The sequence below is a fragment of the Misgurnus anguillicaudatus genome, unplaced genomic scaffold, assembly GCF_027580225.2.
Source record: "Misgurnus anguillicaudatus unplaced genomic scaffold, ASM2758022v2 HiC_scaffold_28, whole genome shotgun sequence".
NCBI classification, from domain to species: domain Eukaryota; kingdom Metazoa; phylum Chordata; class Actinopteri; order Cypriniformes; family Cobitidae; genus Misgurnus; species Misgurnus anguillicaudatus.
The window spans coordinates 6,300,135-6,317,549 of record NW_027395278.1 but is presented as its reverse complement, the minus strand read 5'-3'; the positions used below and the strand labels follow the sequence as shown (position 1 = coordinate 6,317,549).

General features: G+C 43.1%; 1 protein-coding gene and 1 long non-coding RNA gene across 2 annotated transcripts in view; both read right to left on the bottom strand.

Annotated features, from left to right (window-relative positions):
- The window catches only part of LOC129418004 (calpain-1 catalytic subunit), a 47,030-nt gene that overhangs the window by 15,313 nt on the left and 14,302 nt on the right, over positions 1 to 17,415 (bottom strand). Inside the window, exons 8-10 of the mRNA XM_073864730.1 lie at positions 3,334 to 3,419; positions 1,183 to 1,257; positions 942 to 1,099 (exon numbers count right to left, since the gene is read on the bottom strand). Coding sequence (XP_073720831.1) covers positions 942 to 1,099; positions 1,183 to 1,257; positions 3,334 to 3,419 — 319 coding nt within the window. The remainder of the gene's footprint in view (positions 1 to 941; positions 1,100 to 1,182; positions 1,258 to 3,333; positions 3,420 to 17,415) is intronic.
- Positions 14,226 to 15,133, bottom strand: LOC141362522 (uncharacterized). Its single transcript, XR_012368283.1, has 3 exons — positions 14,632 to 15,133; positions 14,494 to 14,559; positions 14,226 to 14,420 (listed from the first exon to the last, which is right to left on the bottom strand). It is a non-coding gene; the product is annotated as an uncharacterized lncRNA (long non-coding RNA).

Genomic DNA, 17,415 nt, shown 5'->3' with positions numbered 1-17,415 from the left:
GCCTGCGAACATCTGGGTCCAAGGTGATGTGGGGCATGCTGAATCTGCAAAACCCGGGCAGCGGCTCCTCCACAGCTTCCCAATCGCTTTCATGTTGGGCAATGGCGTCTCCGTTCACTCGTTCATGGTCCATGAAGCTGCATCGCGTGGAGTGCTTGTTTGCTGCATGCCTGGGTCGCGTGTGGACGTCCGGAGACAGGGTGAGGTGGGTGCGGTAGCTCGCGTTGGATCTGCTCAAACCGATCAACTCCTCCACAGCTTCCCGCTCAGGCGAGGACAGGTCAGAAAAGCATATATCAGATGAATCCGCCATTAGATCGGAAAATGCTAGCTTCAGTCGGCAGCGTTTGTTGACGCTAGCGGACTATATGCTAACACTGGGTGTTTATTAGTGATAAATAGTTTCACGTGGTAGTACTGCTCAATAATCGTCACGGTAAAGTATTCCTAGGTAAAACTAATAAGTTATATTATATAAATAGGAATAAGATAGTAAAAAAAAGGTTTTTAGATGAAGAACTCGACGGAGTTCTGAAACCCTGCTGTAGAGGATGCAGAGCAGCTGGCACAAGACCATCAGGGCTGGAAACAACTGGTTCATCAGGTCGGTTCAGCACACAGGGAGGAAACACCCCCCTACCCATCGCAGAAGCCAAATTGATTGATTGATTTATTGATAAATAAAAAATGGAAAATAGTGAAAACAACCCCACCAACACGAAGGTAGTTGTTTTACCTTAGTATTTCTAATACGGCTCAGACCATAGGAATGCATTTGAACAACAAGTACATTTAAAGATTTGTTTATTTATTCATAACTTTTAAGAGTAATGTAGTATATGATCTCAGAGCTAACAATTTTGATTTTACAAGTATTTCATAATGGTTCTTTTGATTAAATAATTATTTGTCGTTAGGTTGCTAAAGATTTAAATCTTTACCTCTTTTTATGCATCCACCAGCTGTAGTTCCAGCCTCCCAGCTGCCATTATAGCAAGTGGACGTCCAGCTGCATTTAGACGTACCACTCAGAAAATCAGGGCGGAGGCAGCAAATATCAAGGTCTTCGAAGCTTTTGGTGAAATCCTCCACTGACATCCTACAGTGAAATATGTGTCAGTGACAACACACGATTTATTGTATGCTTAGGTGGCAATGGGTCATATCTGAAACGATACCCACCAGAACTCCCCATCATTGGCCAACGAATAACACTCGGATCTGTCATTTTCACTCACTTTCTTCCACAGTGAGGATCTATATGTTATGCAAGTAGAAAGAGAAAGTGATAAGAATTTAAATAAAACTTGTGAATATTGAGTCAAGCTGGCATCCAGTTATACTCCCCAAAAGCCACTGCCCTGCAAAATTCAGTTCCTGACAAAAACACACATTAAAATCTGAATCTACCCCTTATAAAAAGACTATAAAAGATTAACTAAAACATAGTATAATTAAAACTAATTTGTAACTCTTTTACACCAACTTTATTGGAATACACTTTTGATGTATGTCAAAAAGCCAAAGAACTGCAATTTTCAATTTGTATAGAATCTTGAATAATTTTAACCATAAATTACTTTGTATATAAAAAAATTCACTATTATTATTATTATTATTAGGGGCCAAGCACCGAAGGTGCTGAGGCACCTATTGGAATTGTCAGTATTATTATTCTTCATCTTCTTCTTCCCCAATGGGAGTCTATGGCAGCCCTATGAACCGCAAGTAGGAAAATGATGAAATTTGGCACAGTTGTGGTGGTGGTCCTATAATGTCATGTGACAAAAAATGGGGTCTCTAGCACTAACTCTCTAGTGCCACCAGCAGTGCACAAATGAAATGTTCAAATGGTTATAACTGCTGATCCGCTTGATCTATGAAAATTCTACTTAGTACACGTGATTGCTCTCATCACGCTTATTGTTTTTAATACCTTACAGTAAGACTCCACCCATTACAGTAGTGGCAATTTAAAAATGTACGGTATTTCTTTTTTTTTGCTACTCCTTCAAATTTGGTTAAATTGTTATAAATTTTGGCACAGGTGATCTTTGGAGTGAGCCGCACAGAAATGACTGAACAGAATTTTGATATTTATCTTTGTTCAAAAGTAATAAATGCGCAAACTTAACGAAGTTGATGCAAAAATAGTTCTGAGGCTGTATCTCGGTCATTCTTTCATCAATTGAAATGAAATTTGGTACACTTCATGTCAACCATGAGCTGGGGGTCCATGCTAAATTTGGTGACAGCGCCACCTATGGGTCATGAGATATTGAAAATGGCTATTTTTGCCTATAACTACTAAAATGTTTGTCAGAAAATTTTGATCTTGGTGTCTACGTATTCCTTGGCTCATGTCGAATCTGTTAATATGTATTATGTCGGGTTTGACCACACCGCCTGTCCGCCATTTTGAAATTTGTCATAAATTGTTATATCTTTTGAACTGTTGGACATATCCGACATATTGACCGTGCCTGTGACGTTGTCTATTTGTCATAGTAAATTAATGTGACTGTATATTACATTGTATAACATTACTTAACAGAATGTTCTTCTTGTCTTCAATCTCACTTGAGCTTTTTGATTCTCAATATAGATGTATTTCTGTTATTTCTGCTCTGCATCTTTGGTGATTGGCATATGTCTATGCTGTTTCTGCTGCCCCATGAACTGTGTCAACTGAGTGGCGCATCTAGTAAATCAGATGCATTGAGATTCTGAGGTCTTGGGTTCTTCTATTAAAGTTGTGTTCTCTCTCACCAATTATTCTCAACCTGTCTGTAGTTCACATATGTTCTATTTTTGCCATGTTTGCCGTTGTTGCTCTGCACTGCGGTGGTTCGGCTCTGTGATTGCTGTGCCTTGTGTGCCTAATGCACCTGGGGTGCTCAATGCGCCTTGGGTGATTGTTGCGTGTATGTTGCTTGCTGTGCTTTGAGTGCTCATTGCGCTGAAGGTGCTTGGCCCAGCAATTGCTGCTTGCAGCTATATTTTAATTATGGTTTCATAATATGGTACATATTTTTACAATAAGCTTGTATTAGTAAACATTAGTAAATACATTAACTAATATGAACAAACAATGAACAATCCAATACAATTCTTGTTAATGTTAGTTTATTTCAATACAGTTTTCATGGTGCATTAATTCACTTTAACAGTTACAATGTTTGATTTAGTAAGTGCCGAAATTAACATGAACAAAGATTAATAAATGCTATAGAAGTATTGTTCATTGTTAGTTCATGTTAGCTAATGCATTAACGAATTGTTAACAAATACAACCTTATTTTAAAGTGTTACCCATAATACACTGGCTCTTACCTGTCACTCCAGTCACCGGTCCATTCTTCTTCTCCCCATGGGTTTAAGACTCTCACCAGCTTTACTGGTTTTCCTTGGCATGTTACCTGTAAAATTTAAAGTGACATCATACCTTTAGTGATGTCTTTACACCTTAATGAGGGTATACAAAATAAGCTATATTTTTCTGTAGGATGTAACCTCAAATGTAAATACAGTAAACACTGAATGTGCCATATCTACAGCAAATAAACGTTGGTTAGTGGGATTAGAAACTTCACAGGTTTGACCCAAGAAGTACTATACACACACTCTTCAAAAAAGGTAGCCTATATGAAGGTACAAAAATTGTCACAGGGGCGTTACCTTTCTTAAAAGTGCATACTGGTACCATAGTGGTACATAATGGTTCCTCAAAGGTACATATCTGAACCAAAATGATACATATTAGGACCTTTTTATAAGGTACGATCCCAGTGATAACTTTTTTGGGGGGAAACTTAAATAGGCCTTGATATAGGTGAAGGTAGAATAGCAAATAAACATAAGTACACACAATTACATTAAATAACATGTGAATAAATAATGTCTGTGTTGGTTTTTAATTTTCTAACAGATTTAGAAAACAGAATTAGCATGAGGGATTAAATCCTTCAAGCTATTTTTAATCCTTCAAGTTATATTTTTGGAGGAGCTACCGTGAAGATGAAATTTAGAGAACAATTTATAAAACTTGTTTTCCTGAAATAATGTTATAATCTTCATCACTCAAAATGTGAAGGGTAGCTATGGGTATAGCGGGTATGCATTGATGTCACTTTTCCACGTAACCACGCCGGAGTTGTAAAAAAATAGTAGGACGTGTAGGGGACTTTGAATGACTTCAGCACATCTGCGACCGCAGAACATGACTGGTTTTTCACACCACTCTGGTCCATTCCACATTTCAGTAACTGTCATGAGTTTCATAACTTTATGGCCAAGGATTTTCCAGAGATGTTCAGTTGAGTTTAGAAAAAAACTCTGTCCTGCCCATTTGATTACAGTTGTGCTCATAAATTTACATACCATGATTTTTATTTTGATCAGGGTCATTTGGGAAGTTTCTGTTGTCATTATGATTTAAAGCGAGTAGTATGATTTACAGTTCATATGCATCATTCATATTCAAAATGGCCAAGAAAACATAAATTCTGCCAGGTTATGTAAACTTATGAGCACAACTGTATGTTCTTAGCTGAATTGCGATTTCTGTTATGCAGTGTGACTGTGGGCATTGTCTTGCATGAAAATTGCAGCCAGATTAGGAAGGAAACGCTTCCCTGCAAGTAAGCCTACGATGGCCCTGTATGGGCATAGCCTAAGGGCCCGCGCAGGTTTGCTCACTGGCAAAACGTTGGCCCCTTAGCGCTGGCGCTGCATGGGCAGCCCTCACTTAGCCCCCAGGAAGTCCTCATACAGCAAAATACCCAGAGTTAAATAAACACTGCTGGATGTATATATTGTCCCATCTTACAGAGTGTTAAAAAGTAACAATGAAGCAGAATTAATAGCTCTGTTATCCTCTCTCTCACAATCTCTGTCTGAAATCTAAAATTGCATTTTACATCTTACTTGTAGAGTCATTTTCTTACTTAAGGTTGAGATTTTGTTTCATTTAAAGTCACCACTATTGTGATCAGTGTTTGATTTAGTTAAACTTGACTCTTGACTCTTACATTGTTCAATTGTTTGATTGCTATAACTTTGTGTGTTTAAGACATGTTTGTTATGGCAGAGTGCAACCGTTTGGTAGTGGTCAGTTCAGTAAATAAAGTCTAAACATCATCATATGAAAACGTATGTATTAATTTATTGTTTGCACACTTATCAGAAGCATCTTTCTCTGACAATAATGTGATACTATAGTATGAGATCCAGCTCTATCATAGCAGTTTGTCTTTCTGAAGAATTTTGAAACTACTGACACTCAAAATTAACCGGTGTGTAATGTAGACACACAAATATCAAGAATCAGAGTATGAATCACAATGATGGTGACAATAAAATGAAAAGCTTCATGCTGCAATGCATGCTGGGTATCAACAAATTACAAATCTCATCCAGGGCTCCCAGAATGAACCGCAGCATGATTAAATAATGACCTTTTTTAACCATCTTTGTCACCATTGTTGAGATTCATACTCTGATTCTTGATGTCTGTGCATCTACATTATGCAGTGGTTAATGTTTATGTGCAAACTATCAAAATCCTTCAGAATGATAAACTGCTATGAGAGTTCTGGACCTTACACTGTAGTATTTCATTATTAACGGAAAAGGATGCTTCTGATGAGGGGGGAAAACTATATTAATAAATCTGTTCATTAAATGATTAGGTTTGACAATGTTTATGTATCAACCATCAATATTCAATTAGACAATTGCCTTTTCTTTGCTATAACATGTGTTTTAAACACACTTAGATATAGCAGCCAGAAAACACTTACAAGCCAACGGTCAAGAGTCAAAGTCCAACTAAAACAACCACTGATCACAATAATGGTGACTTAAAATGAAACAGACAACATCTTAACATAAGTTAAGAAAATGACTCTACAAGTAAGATGTGAAATGCAATTTTAGGTTTCAGACAGAGATGTTGAGAAAGAGGATAACAGAGCTTTTAATTCTGCTTCATTGTTACTTTTTAACACTCTGTAAGATTGGGACAATATATACATCCAGCAGTGTTCATTTAACTCTGGGGATTTTTCTGTATGAGGGCTTCCTGGGGGACAAGTGAGGGCTGCCCGCGCAGGGCCAGCGCTAAAGGGCCAACGTTTTGCCAATGAGCAAACCTGCGCGGGGCACTTAGACTAGCCCTAAGTGGGCCCATAAAGGGCCATCGTAGGCTTACTTGCAGGTGTGGCACCCTGTGGTATTATTCCAACCACAGTTTACTTTTAACAAGGTACTATTTAGAACCTCTTAAAGATTTTGTAAACACCTAAATCTTTGTAACACCGACTACGCCACCCTGGGAATTGCACCCAGGGAAATATAAATAAATGGCACACAGGTTAGTTCCCACAAAGATGCAGAGGAGACGTGAATACAAAATAACAATACTTTATTTTTGCAGAGTAAAATCACAATTTAAATGTAATGTCTTGATCAAGAGACTAGTGAAGCTAGCTTCATTTTAAAAACACTAGATTAGGTACCAGACATCAACAGTTCAGATCGAGTCACAGGGAGAAATAAAGAAAAGCAAATCTCCCCTTCACCACACACTTTAAATACAAATTTCTTTGGGCTCACTTCACCACACGTGTTTCAAAAAAACAAAATTACAAACCACTTAAGTGAACAATTACAAAAAAAGAAATTTAAAGAAATTACACTCCTCCCCAGACCGATCTGACAGTTGAATAGAATACCACGCTCCACAAAATAACCAAAGAAACACTAAATTGTGAAACCAATATTAAATCAAATAAACAAAGAAAACAAAATAAATCACATCATCATTTATAACAAAATACAAAATAAAGTAAACACACTAGCACTCATTCCTCACGTAAACCATAATCCATTTACCATCCGCACACTATACACACTTTAAATTCACACGCGCGCACACACACACTGAACAACGTGTCCTTCTCACACTATAAGTCGCACACACACACACACCCACTTTAACTTACTCATACATACAACCACAAACGTACCATACAACCACGCAAACCTCCTCCGGTTGAAACAATGCGGGGGTGCGCGACTACCCGCACAAACTAATACCCTGTCCCACAGTTATTCCCAGGAGCAGGACAGCATAAATGAAGGGATGGACCAGGCGTCGCAGAAATGTATGCCGCCCAGCAGGTACGTAAACTAAATAGAAAAAATGATGACAACAAAACCAAAAAGAAGGGGAAGCTGGGTCACAATCAGCTACACAGTGTCATGGCCGTATACCCCCGGAGCGCTTTAAGCTGATAAAAGAAAATGACAGCATTAACGGTAGAATTTACATAATCGGCATGCGATAAATCAGTGCATACCCACCTGATTATTTGAGAGTCGGCACTGCTGACATGTCAAAGGATGGACTAACTCCGCACAGCATGTATACTATATAAACAAATAGAGCGCTTACAAATAACAGCTCCCTTTACATTAAATAACTCACGATAGTATACGAACCTGTGAAATAGAGTCCGCCTTGCTAACACCACGGCACGGCACGAATAATACAGCCCGGAAAGAATACTAAAACAAATGAACAAAGCGCATGCAGTCAACAGCTCATCGTAAATAAAACTAATTTATACACTGTGACCTACCCAAAATGCAGCAAGTCCCCACTCAAATACTCGTCCCAAACGGCTCACAGATCCACCAAGGAAACAGACCTTTAACGTCCAAAGTCGCAGCAGCAACCAACCGTCAACACGCTTAAACAACGCTGGAGACCTTTCTTTTATACAGACCTACACCCATAGCGCACCTGTCTCTAATTAAAGCACTTATTCAGCCCGTCTCTGGGTAGTGCTGCTACAATCTACCCCCCTCGAATTGGATCGACGTCCCGGCGATCACAGGGCCACTTCAATTCCATGGCCTGAAAAGCACAGTGACTGCATTAACTACCCCGTTGGACCCCATTGCTGGCCTAGGGAGGCGGTTCACATTGGAATGCTGGCCTGCTGTAACTCGACTGGTCCTCCTAACCACACTCCTAACCTCACGAGGAGAATTGTCCAGTCCAGACCTTGCCCCTCCCTCAACCAACATAGAAGCATCCACTTGCACCGTGCCAGTTCTCAGAGGGGGTACAATATCCCTCTCACCATCCTGAGAATGGGCTTGCACCATAAGCTCTGAACACCCAGGGACCACTCTAACAACTCTCGCAAGATCTACATCCTCCTCTTCCAAATGAAAAGAACCTTCCTCTCGAGCAGGCAGGTTCTCTTCTAGATCTGGCCTGGGCTCAAGTTCCTCCTGAGCTTCTGACTCAGATCCAAACTGTTCCTTAATCAGAGAACGATGTACCGTTCGTACTTGAGTCATATCATCGACAGGAGCAATAGTATATACTACGCCACCTTCCTCGGGAGCTCGCAAGATCTGATATACCACAGGACTCCAAAGGTCACTGATCTTATGGCGCCCCCGAACCCCATAATTTCGAAGGTACACTAACTGGCCTACCACAAGCGCAGAATCCCGGACTAATTGATCATGCTGCTCTTTCCGCTTCCTTGCTGCAACCTGCAGTTGTTCTCGAGCTCCCTTGAAAGCTACCTGTAATCGAGTCTGGTGCTCCAACACCCACTCATGTACCTCACCTTCTACGGGCTCCGACACCCTTCCTAGCAAGAAATCTACAGGTAATCGTGCCTCCTGGCCAAACATTAAAAAATGTGGCGACTCTCCGGTGGTCTGATGAGGAGTAGTATTATAAGAAAACACCAATTGAGGAAGGCACGATACCCAATCTCGCTTCCTCGAGCTCGGAAGGGTCCGCAAGAGATTGTGAAGTGTACGGTTAAACCGTTCACATTGCCCGTTTCCCGCTGGGTGGTATGGAGTGGTCCGTGATTTGATGACCCCATAGAGATCACATAACTGGTAAATTAACCCAGACTCGAAATTTCGACCTTGGTCCGAATGGAGCCGAGCGGGAACGCCAAATTTACAGGACCATTCAGTCACTAGCAATCGTGCCACAGTCTCGGCCCGCTGGTCACGAGTTGGGACAGCAACAGTGTACTTACTAAAGACGTCGGTCATTATCAGCACGTTTTCTACCCCTGAACTAGATGGTTCTAACATTGTAAAATCGATGGCGATGACCTCGTTTGGGCAAGAAGCCAACAAATGGCCCATAGGCCCCCGAGCAGGTGGCCGTGTTTCTTTTGCCACTTGGCAACGTTCACACCGCTGACACCACTGGGCCACCTCTTCTGCAACACAAGGCCAATAACATCGCTGCCGCACCAGTTCAAGGGTGCGTTCCACACCTTGATGACCATGGTTTTGATGGAGTTGGGTCAAAACTTCCACCTTCAACACGGTCGGCAAAACCAACTGGAAAGTCTCCTCCTTACCATCTGGACGCATTACCCTTCTATACAAGACTCCATCTTGCTCAGACAGACGTTTCCACTGCCTCAACAGGACTAAACTCTGCCTAGACATGTTCTGTCGCTCCTCTGGGCCAGGATACCTCCTGTCTTTCCAGAATCTTAGGGCTTCGCTAATCACTGGATCAGCAGCCTGTAAAGATGCCAGCTCCACAGGTGAATGGCCAGGGAACATAGCCATGGTATGCTGGGAAGCCACAATTGTGTGGTCCTCCCCCATAGCTCTCCTCAATAACAATGGGATCATAGTACCAGGGCCTAGCTCCCCTCCTGCAATTGGAGGATGCAACCTGGACAGAGCATCTGCATTGGTATTGCTCCTACCCGACCTATACTTGAGGTCGAAATCAAAGGCAGCTAATTGAGCAACCCACCGCTGTTCTGTTGCCCCCAACTTGGCAGTGGCCAAGTGGCTGAGGGGGTTATTATCAGTGTACACCGTACACCGATTTCCCAACAGATATTCTCGAAAACGTTCAGTCATAGCCCACTTAAGTGCCAAAAACTCCAGCTTCATGGAGCTGTAGTTTGACATGTTACGTTCGTTGGGTCTAAGACTGCGGCTGGCATACGCAACTGGACGCACTTTACCACCCTGTTCTTGTGAGAGGACTGCCCCTAGTCCCCCATGGCTCGCATCCACCTCAAGAACAAAGGGCTTGGTGAAATCAGCGTATGCCAACACAGGGGCGGTGGTTAGCCTACGTTTTAGTTCCTCAAAACCATCTTGACACTCCTTACCCCAGGCGCTGGAAAACACCTCTCCCTCTTGTTGCCTTGACCTACGCTTGCCTCCCGTCAGTTCTCCCACCAGCCGATGCAAAGGAGCAGCCAACTTTGCAAAACCATTTACAAAACGGCGGTAGTAGCTGGCGAAGCCAAGAAAGGAACGCAGCTCTTTAACTGTAGAGGGTTGGGGCCACTGTCTCACTGTCTCAATCTTACTAGGGTCAGTAGCAACTCCCTTGCTTGAAATAATGTGACCCAAATACCTTACCTCAGGCTGAAAAAAGGCACACTTCTCTAGCTTCACCTTTAAGTTTTCCCTCTCCAAGCGCCCAAACACCACCCCTAACCGCTCCAGGTGCTGGCTAATAGATGATGAGAAGACCACAATGTCATCTAAATACAACAGAAGAGACTGATATTGTTGATCTCCAAAGACCCGCTCCATCAGGCGCTGGAATGTGGAGGGGGCATTGCAGAGCCCGAACGGCATTTGATTCCACTCAAATAGCCCGAACGGGGTGCAAAAAGCGGTCTTTGCCTTGTCTCCCTCACTGACGGGGACCTGATTATAACCACTAGCCAGATCTAACGTAGAGAACCATTTGGCCCCCGACAATGCATCCAGCGATTCCTCTATGCGAGGCAATGGAAAAGCATCTCTTCTGGTTTTAGCATTCAATTGACGGTAGTCCACGCATAAGTGCAGACTACCATCCTTCTTTTTCACCAGAACAATAGGGGAGGCATATGGGCTGCAGCTCTCCCTAATGACCTGGGACTCCAACAACTGATTTATATGGGCCCGGACGGTTTCATACTCTGAAGGGGGAATACGTCGATGTCGTTGCCTTACTGGAGCCTCATCTACCAATGGAATATTATGAGAAATGAGGTTTGTGCAACCCAAGTCACTTTCGTGAGCAGCAAAAATTGACTGATACTGCTGTAACAAGACTTTTACCTTGCCTTGTTCTTCAGCAGGCAATGAAGCCAAATCGATCGCATCTATCTGTGCTTGTACCGTGGGGTGAGACACTGGTGAAGCTGCTGATATTGTACTAGACCTAACCTCTGTAACCCCTGCAGGTAGACTAATTACATGTACAGTACTTAAGTTACCTAAAACCCTATGCGGGTAAAGCATAACATCTTAAGTACCCACATTGACTACTGGAACATAAACTGTCCCCTTAATGATACGAACCAGGGTGGGTGAAACTAACAAATTTTCCGGTAGCCCTGACTCTGGGGGTTCAAGGAGTACTGCCCCATCCGCAAACTGTTCTGAACAGGTCGCCGCTATTAACGTAATAGTACCACCTGTTACTCGTTGTGTCCGAGGACCACGTACCCGAACGCACCCCGACCCACCAGAAGGTTGAGTACTCACTTGATGGCACTGCTGCAATGCCTGTCTCAAAGAAGGTGCACCTGCCACAGAAGGGAAATTAAAAAGTGCCGAACCATGCTGCCCAAACAGTTTCTGGTAACATCGTCCCAAGACATTCATTCCTAGGACACCAGGGGCTTGGCCCCCAATGCCTCCAGGGGGTCCTTAACAACCAGAATACCACACTCTGGTACAACATGACCACATAGTTCGACCTCTAGTTCCAAATATCCAATGTATGGAATGGAAAGCCCGTTGGCGGCACGCAATAACAGCCACTGGCAGGACTTCAAGCGGTCTTGCCCCCATGGTTCAAAATGTCTACGAAAACAGGTCTCCGTGATCGTAGACACCATTGACCCAGTGTCTATTAAACAAGACACAACCACCCCACCAATACGGACATCTAGGTGTGGACACGAAGACACCAATTGTGGTAACGAGCGTAAACTATACCCTATTTCTGAGCCGCCATTATCCCCAACCGAATCGTGGCTCCGCAACTCGGTGGGGATTAGTTTTCCGACTGCTGGCCCAACTGGGGCAACCTACCCTCTGTTGGCAAATCAGAATTGAGGGGCAAAGTCCTAGACTGAGGGGCCACACGATCCCCCACACACTCCCGAGCAATATGTCCCGGTCTATTGCATCGCCTACATATAATCGGACCACTACGAGCAGAGGGAACACGAGATATGGGTCCTTGTAACCGTGTGATGGTTTGGGTGAGCTGATCGAGCTGTTTCTGCTGCGCTTTGAACATCTCTCTCAATTCGCTTAACTCCGAGCGTGGAAGTACACCACTAGTCGCCGTGTATGCGCCTCCCCCCACCCCATACTGGAAACCCTGGACTGATGGAACCGAATGGCTACATCCCCTAGTGCCCCCTGGGGTCCCTTCTTGTTCCCACCGTATCGCTTCACTTCGCACTTCCAGCAAGGTGGAATTTGGCTGACGACGAACGAGCTGTTTTAATTCTCGACGAAGGTTACTCTCACGCACATGTTCAACGAATTGGTCCCGCAATAACGCGTCAGAATTTAGCAGACCACCTGGTGACCGCTGTTTAACCCTCTCTAGTAGACCCATGAGCGCTAGAGAAAACTCCAAAAGGGTTTCTCCCTCATGCTGTCTCCTAGAAAAAAACGCTTCTTGTAAAGCCACATAGGACTGAGAGCATCCATACAACTCACGTAATGCGAAAATTATTTTCTCTGGATCTTCCCGCTCCCCTATAGGACAATATCTAATTTCTTCCCGAGCTTCCCCTTCCAAATGATCGAATAAGAAAAATGCCCGATCGGAAATGGACATGTGACGCACCCTCATACATGCCTCTGCCTCATCAACCCATTCATTTATACTAATTCCTGTTCTACCATTAAATTTGGGACACTTACGATCTCGTGGTATAAACACAAACCTCTCCACGGCTGATGCACCAGCATCCGCCAATGGGGGATCTATGCCTGATACCGATGACGCCGTAGATGGGCCAGGTCTCGGTTCGGCCACATCTGTGGCAGCCCGATCCTGTTTCAACTTCTCGTTTTCAGCCCGCAACTGTAACACTAAATCACGGAGTTCCTGTAATTCCTCATCCATTTTTACAAAATTAGTCACACTTACCAAATGGGTAAGACCTTCTGTGCACACCACCGTCCTGTTTCAACACAAAAAGGAAACAAACAAACACAACATTCACACTATACAGAAAACAAATTCACGTCTCAAATCAACCGAATCATTGTGGGACCCTGCCGACTATACGCCAAAATGTGGCACCCTGTGGTATTATTCCAACCACAGTTTACTTTTAACAAGGTACTATTTAGAACCTCTTAAAGATTTTGTAAACACCTAAATCTTTGTAACACCGACTACGCCACCCTGGGAATTGCACCCAGGGAAATATAAATAAATGGCACACAGGTTAGTTCCCACAAAGATGCAGAGGAGACGTGAATACAAAATAACAATACTTTATTTTTGCAGAGTAAAATCACAATTTAAATGTAATGTCTTGATCAAGAGACTAGTGAAGCTAGCTTCATTTTAAAAACACTAGATTAGGTACCAGACATCAACAGTTCAGATCGAGTCACAGGGAGAAATAAAGAAAAGCAAATCTCCCCTTCACCACACACTTTAAATACAAATTTCTTTGGGCTCACTTCACCACACGTGTTTCAAAAAAACAAAATTACAAACCACTTAAGTGAACAATTACAAAAAAAGAAATTTAAAGAAATTACACTCCTCCCCAGACCGATCTGACAGTTGAATAGAATACCACGCTCCACAAAATAACCAAAGAAACACTAAATTGTGAAACCAATATTAAATCAAATAAACAAAGAAAACAAAATGAATCACATCATCATTTATAACAAAATACAAAATAAAGTAAACACACTAGCACTCATTCCTCACGTAAACCATAATCCATTTACCATCCGCACACTATACACACTTTAAATTCACACGCACGCACACACACACTGAACAACGTGTCCTTCTCACACTATAAGTCGCACACACACACACACCTACTTTAACTTACTCATACATACAACCACAAACGTACCATACAACCACGCAAACCTCCTCCGGTTGAAACAATGCGGGGGTGCGCGACTACCCGCACAAACTAATACCCTGTCCCACAGTTATTCCCAGGAGCAGGACAGCATAAATGAAGGGATGGACCAGGCGTCGCAGAAATGTATGCCGCCCAGCAGGTACGTAAACTAAATAGAAAAAATGATGACAACAAAACCAAAAAGAAGGGGAAGCTGGGTCACAATCAGCTACACAGTGTCATGGCCGTATACCCCCGGAGCGCTTTAAGCTGATAAAAGAAAATGACAGCATTAACGGTAGAATTTACATAATCGGCATGCGATAAATCAGTGCATACCCACCTGATTATTTGAGAGTCGGCACTGCTGACATGTCAAAGGATGGACTAACTCCGCACAGCATGTATACTATATAAACAAATAGAGCGCTTACAAATAACAGCTCCCTTTACATTAAATAACTCACGATAGTATACGAACCTGTGAAATAGAGTCCGCCTTGCTAACACCACGGCACGGCACGAATAATACAGCCCGGAAAGAATACTAAAACAAATGAACAAAGCGCATGCAGTCAACAGCTCATCGTAAATAAAACTAATTTATACACTGTGACCTACCCAAAATGCAGCAAGTCCCCACTCAAATACTCGTCCCAAACGGCTCACAGATCCACCAAGGAAACAGACCTTTAACGTCCAAAGTCGCAGCAGCAACCAACCGTCAACACGCTTAAACAACGCTGGAGACCTTTCTTTTATACAGACCTACACCCATAGCGCACCTGTCTCTAATTAAAGCACTTATTCAGCCCGTCTCTGGGTAGTGCTGCTACACAGGGTTAGGTTACTCACGTAACCCCGGTTCCCTGAAATAACGGGAAAGAAGCATTGCGTCAGTTAGCTGACGCTATGGGGGAAACTCCTGTTTACTCCATGATTGAAGCCTATTGGTTAACGTCTGTACAAAGTACAGACCAATGACGTTTGAACCCGCGCACGGGATGCACACGTTCTTATGTAAGTGCGGTTCAAGCGTCAAGAGCTCATTATTATTCGACTGAAGCGAACCGTCAACACGCTTAAACAACGCTGGAGACCTTTCTTTTATACAGACCTACACCCATAGCGCACCTGTCTCTAATTAAAGCACTTATTCAACCGGTCTCTGGGTAGTGCTGCTACACAGGGTTAGGTTACTCACGTAACCCCGGTTCCCTGAAATAACGGGAAAGAAGCATTGCGTCAGTTAGCTGACGCTATGGGGGAAACTCCTGTTTACTCCATGATTGAAGCCTATTGGTTAACGTCTGTACAAAGTACAGACCAATGACGTTTGAACCCGCGCACGGGATGCACACGTTCTTATGTAAGTGCGGTTCAAGCGTCAAGAGCTCATTATTATTCGACTGAAGCGTGCAGCCGAATAACACTCCCTGCGTAGACGTTTGTAGCACGGCAAGAGACTCAGTTAGCTGACGCTATGGGGGAATGTAATCCCATCATGCCGTGCATAAACAACATACTGAAGTGCCTAACCGGAGAGACACTGCATGTGGCCCTATACCCGGCATATTCACAGCTTTAAAGCAAATGTGTAAGCACCATATAAAATGTTGACGCGCATACGGTGGGGTTTTAAACACACCGGAGGCACATAACATAGCACAAGACAACGAGATACAGAGCGCGCCGCGGGTGTGCGAGATAAGTAAATTCAGAGTCACGTTGGTGAGCTCGCTGAGCGCACCGTGGTGTACACATAAAACGCATGAGCGTGCATGATTGAGCCGAGAGAACCTGCGCTCGTAGGGCAGGGACGTCTAAGCTGTACAATCTGACAACGTAGACGGCAAAGACCAGCCTGCTGCGTAGCAGATATCAAATATAGATACCCTTGTAGACCAAGTCCATGAAGAAGCCAAACTCGCACAGAGTGAGCTCTATATAGGACATAGCTCATAGAGGGGCGTGAGCCAGTGCGATGGTTTCAACGATCCATCCAAATAACCACTGTTAGCAACAGACATACGTAGTGACAGATCACAAAACTTATCACGGATCCATGGTTTGATTAAAGTCAATATTGTTTTTTAAAATTCGCTACTTTGGCTGGCTCTGATACAGCTGCCACGCAGCCTCTCTGTATTCACCACTCTGCAGACTTGCTCAATGTCCCGCCCACGGCGCTATCTGATTTGTTACAGACCAGGTTACGCCTCACGAGTAATAGCCTATCAACACTTGCGAGATGGTTATGGAGTGTCGAAACGATGGAAGCCAGCATATTCAGCCACATATTAATAAAGCGGAAATAAACATCACAATCTGATTATCTGTTTATGATGACAAGCAGAGTTAGTGTCCCATAAATGCTGATGAGGCGTTTAGCGAGGCGCGGGCACGTCCAGTTTGCGCAAATGAGGCTAATTGACTAATACATAATGCATCTGTCTTTTCTATCATTTCACTGTAGCTCAGCATCGCGGTGTAAGTTAATGTTAAAAAAAATGCCGAAATCGACGCCTATGAAACCCCCCCCTCTGTTTTTTGCACAAATCGCACCCTGGATACCACAATAGTGTGAACCCAGGTGCGCCCTCGAGCGCATCGGGATGCATATAGGTAGTATTATAGTGCACAGATCGGTGAGCTTTCCAAGCGCGCCGTAAATGTGTATTGACTATAAATTGCACGGGCACAGGTGTGTAAGGTAGGCACCACCCACTGGTCCAATGGCGGTCTCCAGAGGCGTGGCGAAGGATTCTTGCGCGTTTCAGTCTTTCCTTTCACATTAGATAATAAGATATGGATTTATGCATTTCTTCATTTGATCATTAATCTCTTATCTGACTCCAATTAAATAAGACATAATTAATATTTACATAGGTTGTTATTTTACTAATAGTATGATTTGGATAGATGTTTATTTATTCTGCTAAAGCTCTGGTATTACACTTGTTCATTCGGTTCTCATAGTCGCACATGATCCTAGTACGGGCCTCATAATTAATATACTGGTCAACGGTCATAAGCCAATCAGTATTGGTCGCTGCCAGAGGTTGGACTATACGCTTAAGCGGCCGCTCTCTGCGTGCTCAACTTTAAACATACTTTATTTAGTCCCCTTAGAGGTGACACTTAATTATTACAATAATTATTTCTAATCAAAATGAATGAATAGAATAATATTGAAACAAACAGAGGTTGAGACTTACCCTATTTAGAGTAATCTGAAATGTTACTCTAAACGGAAACACAGCCT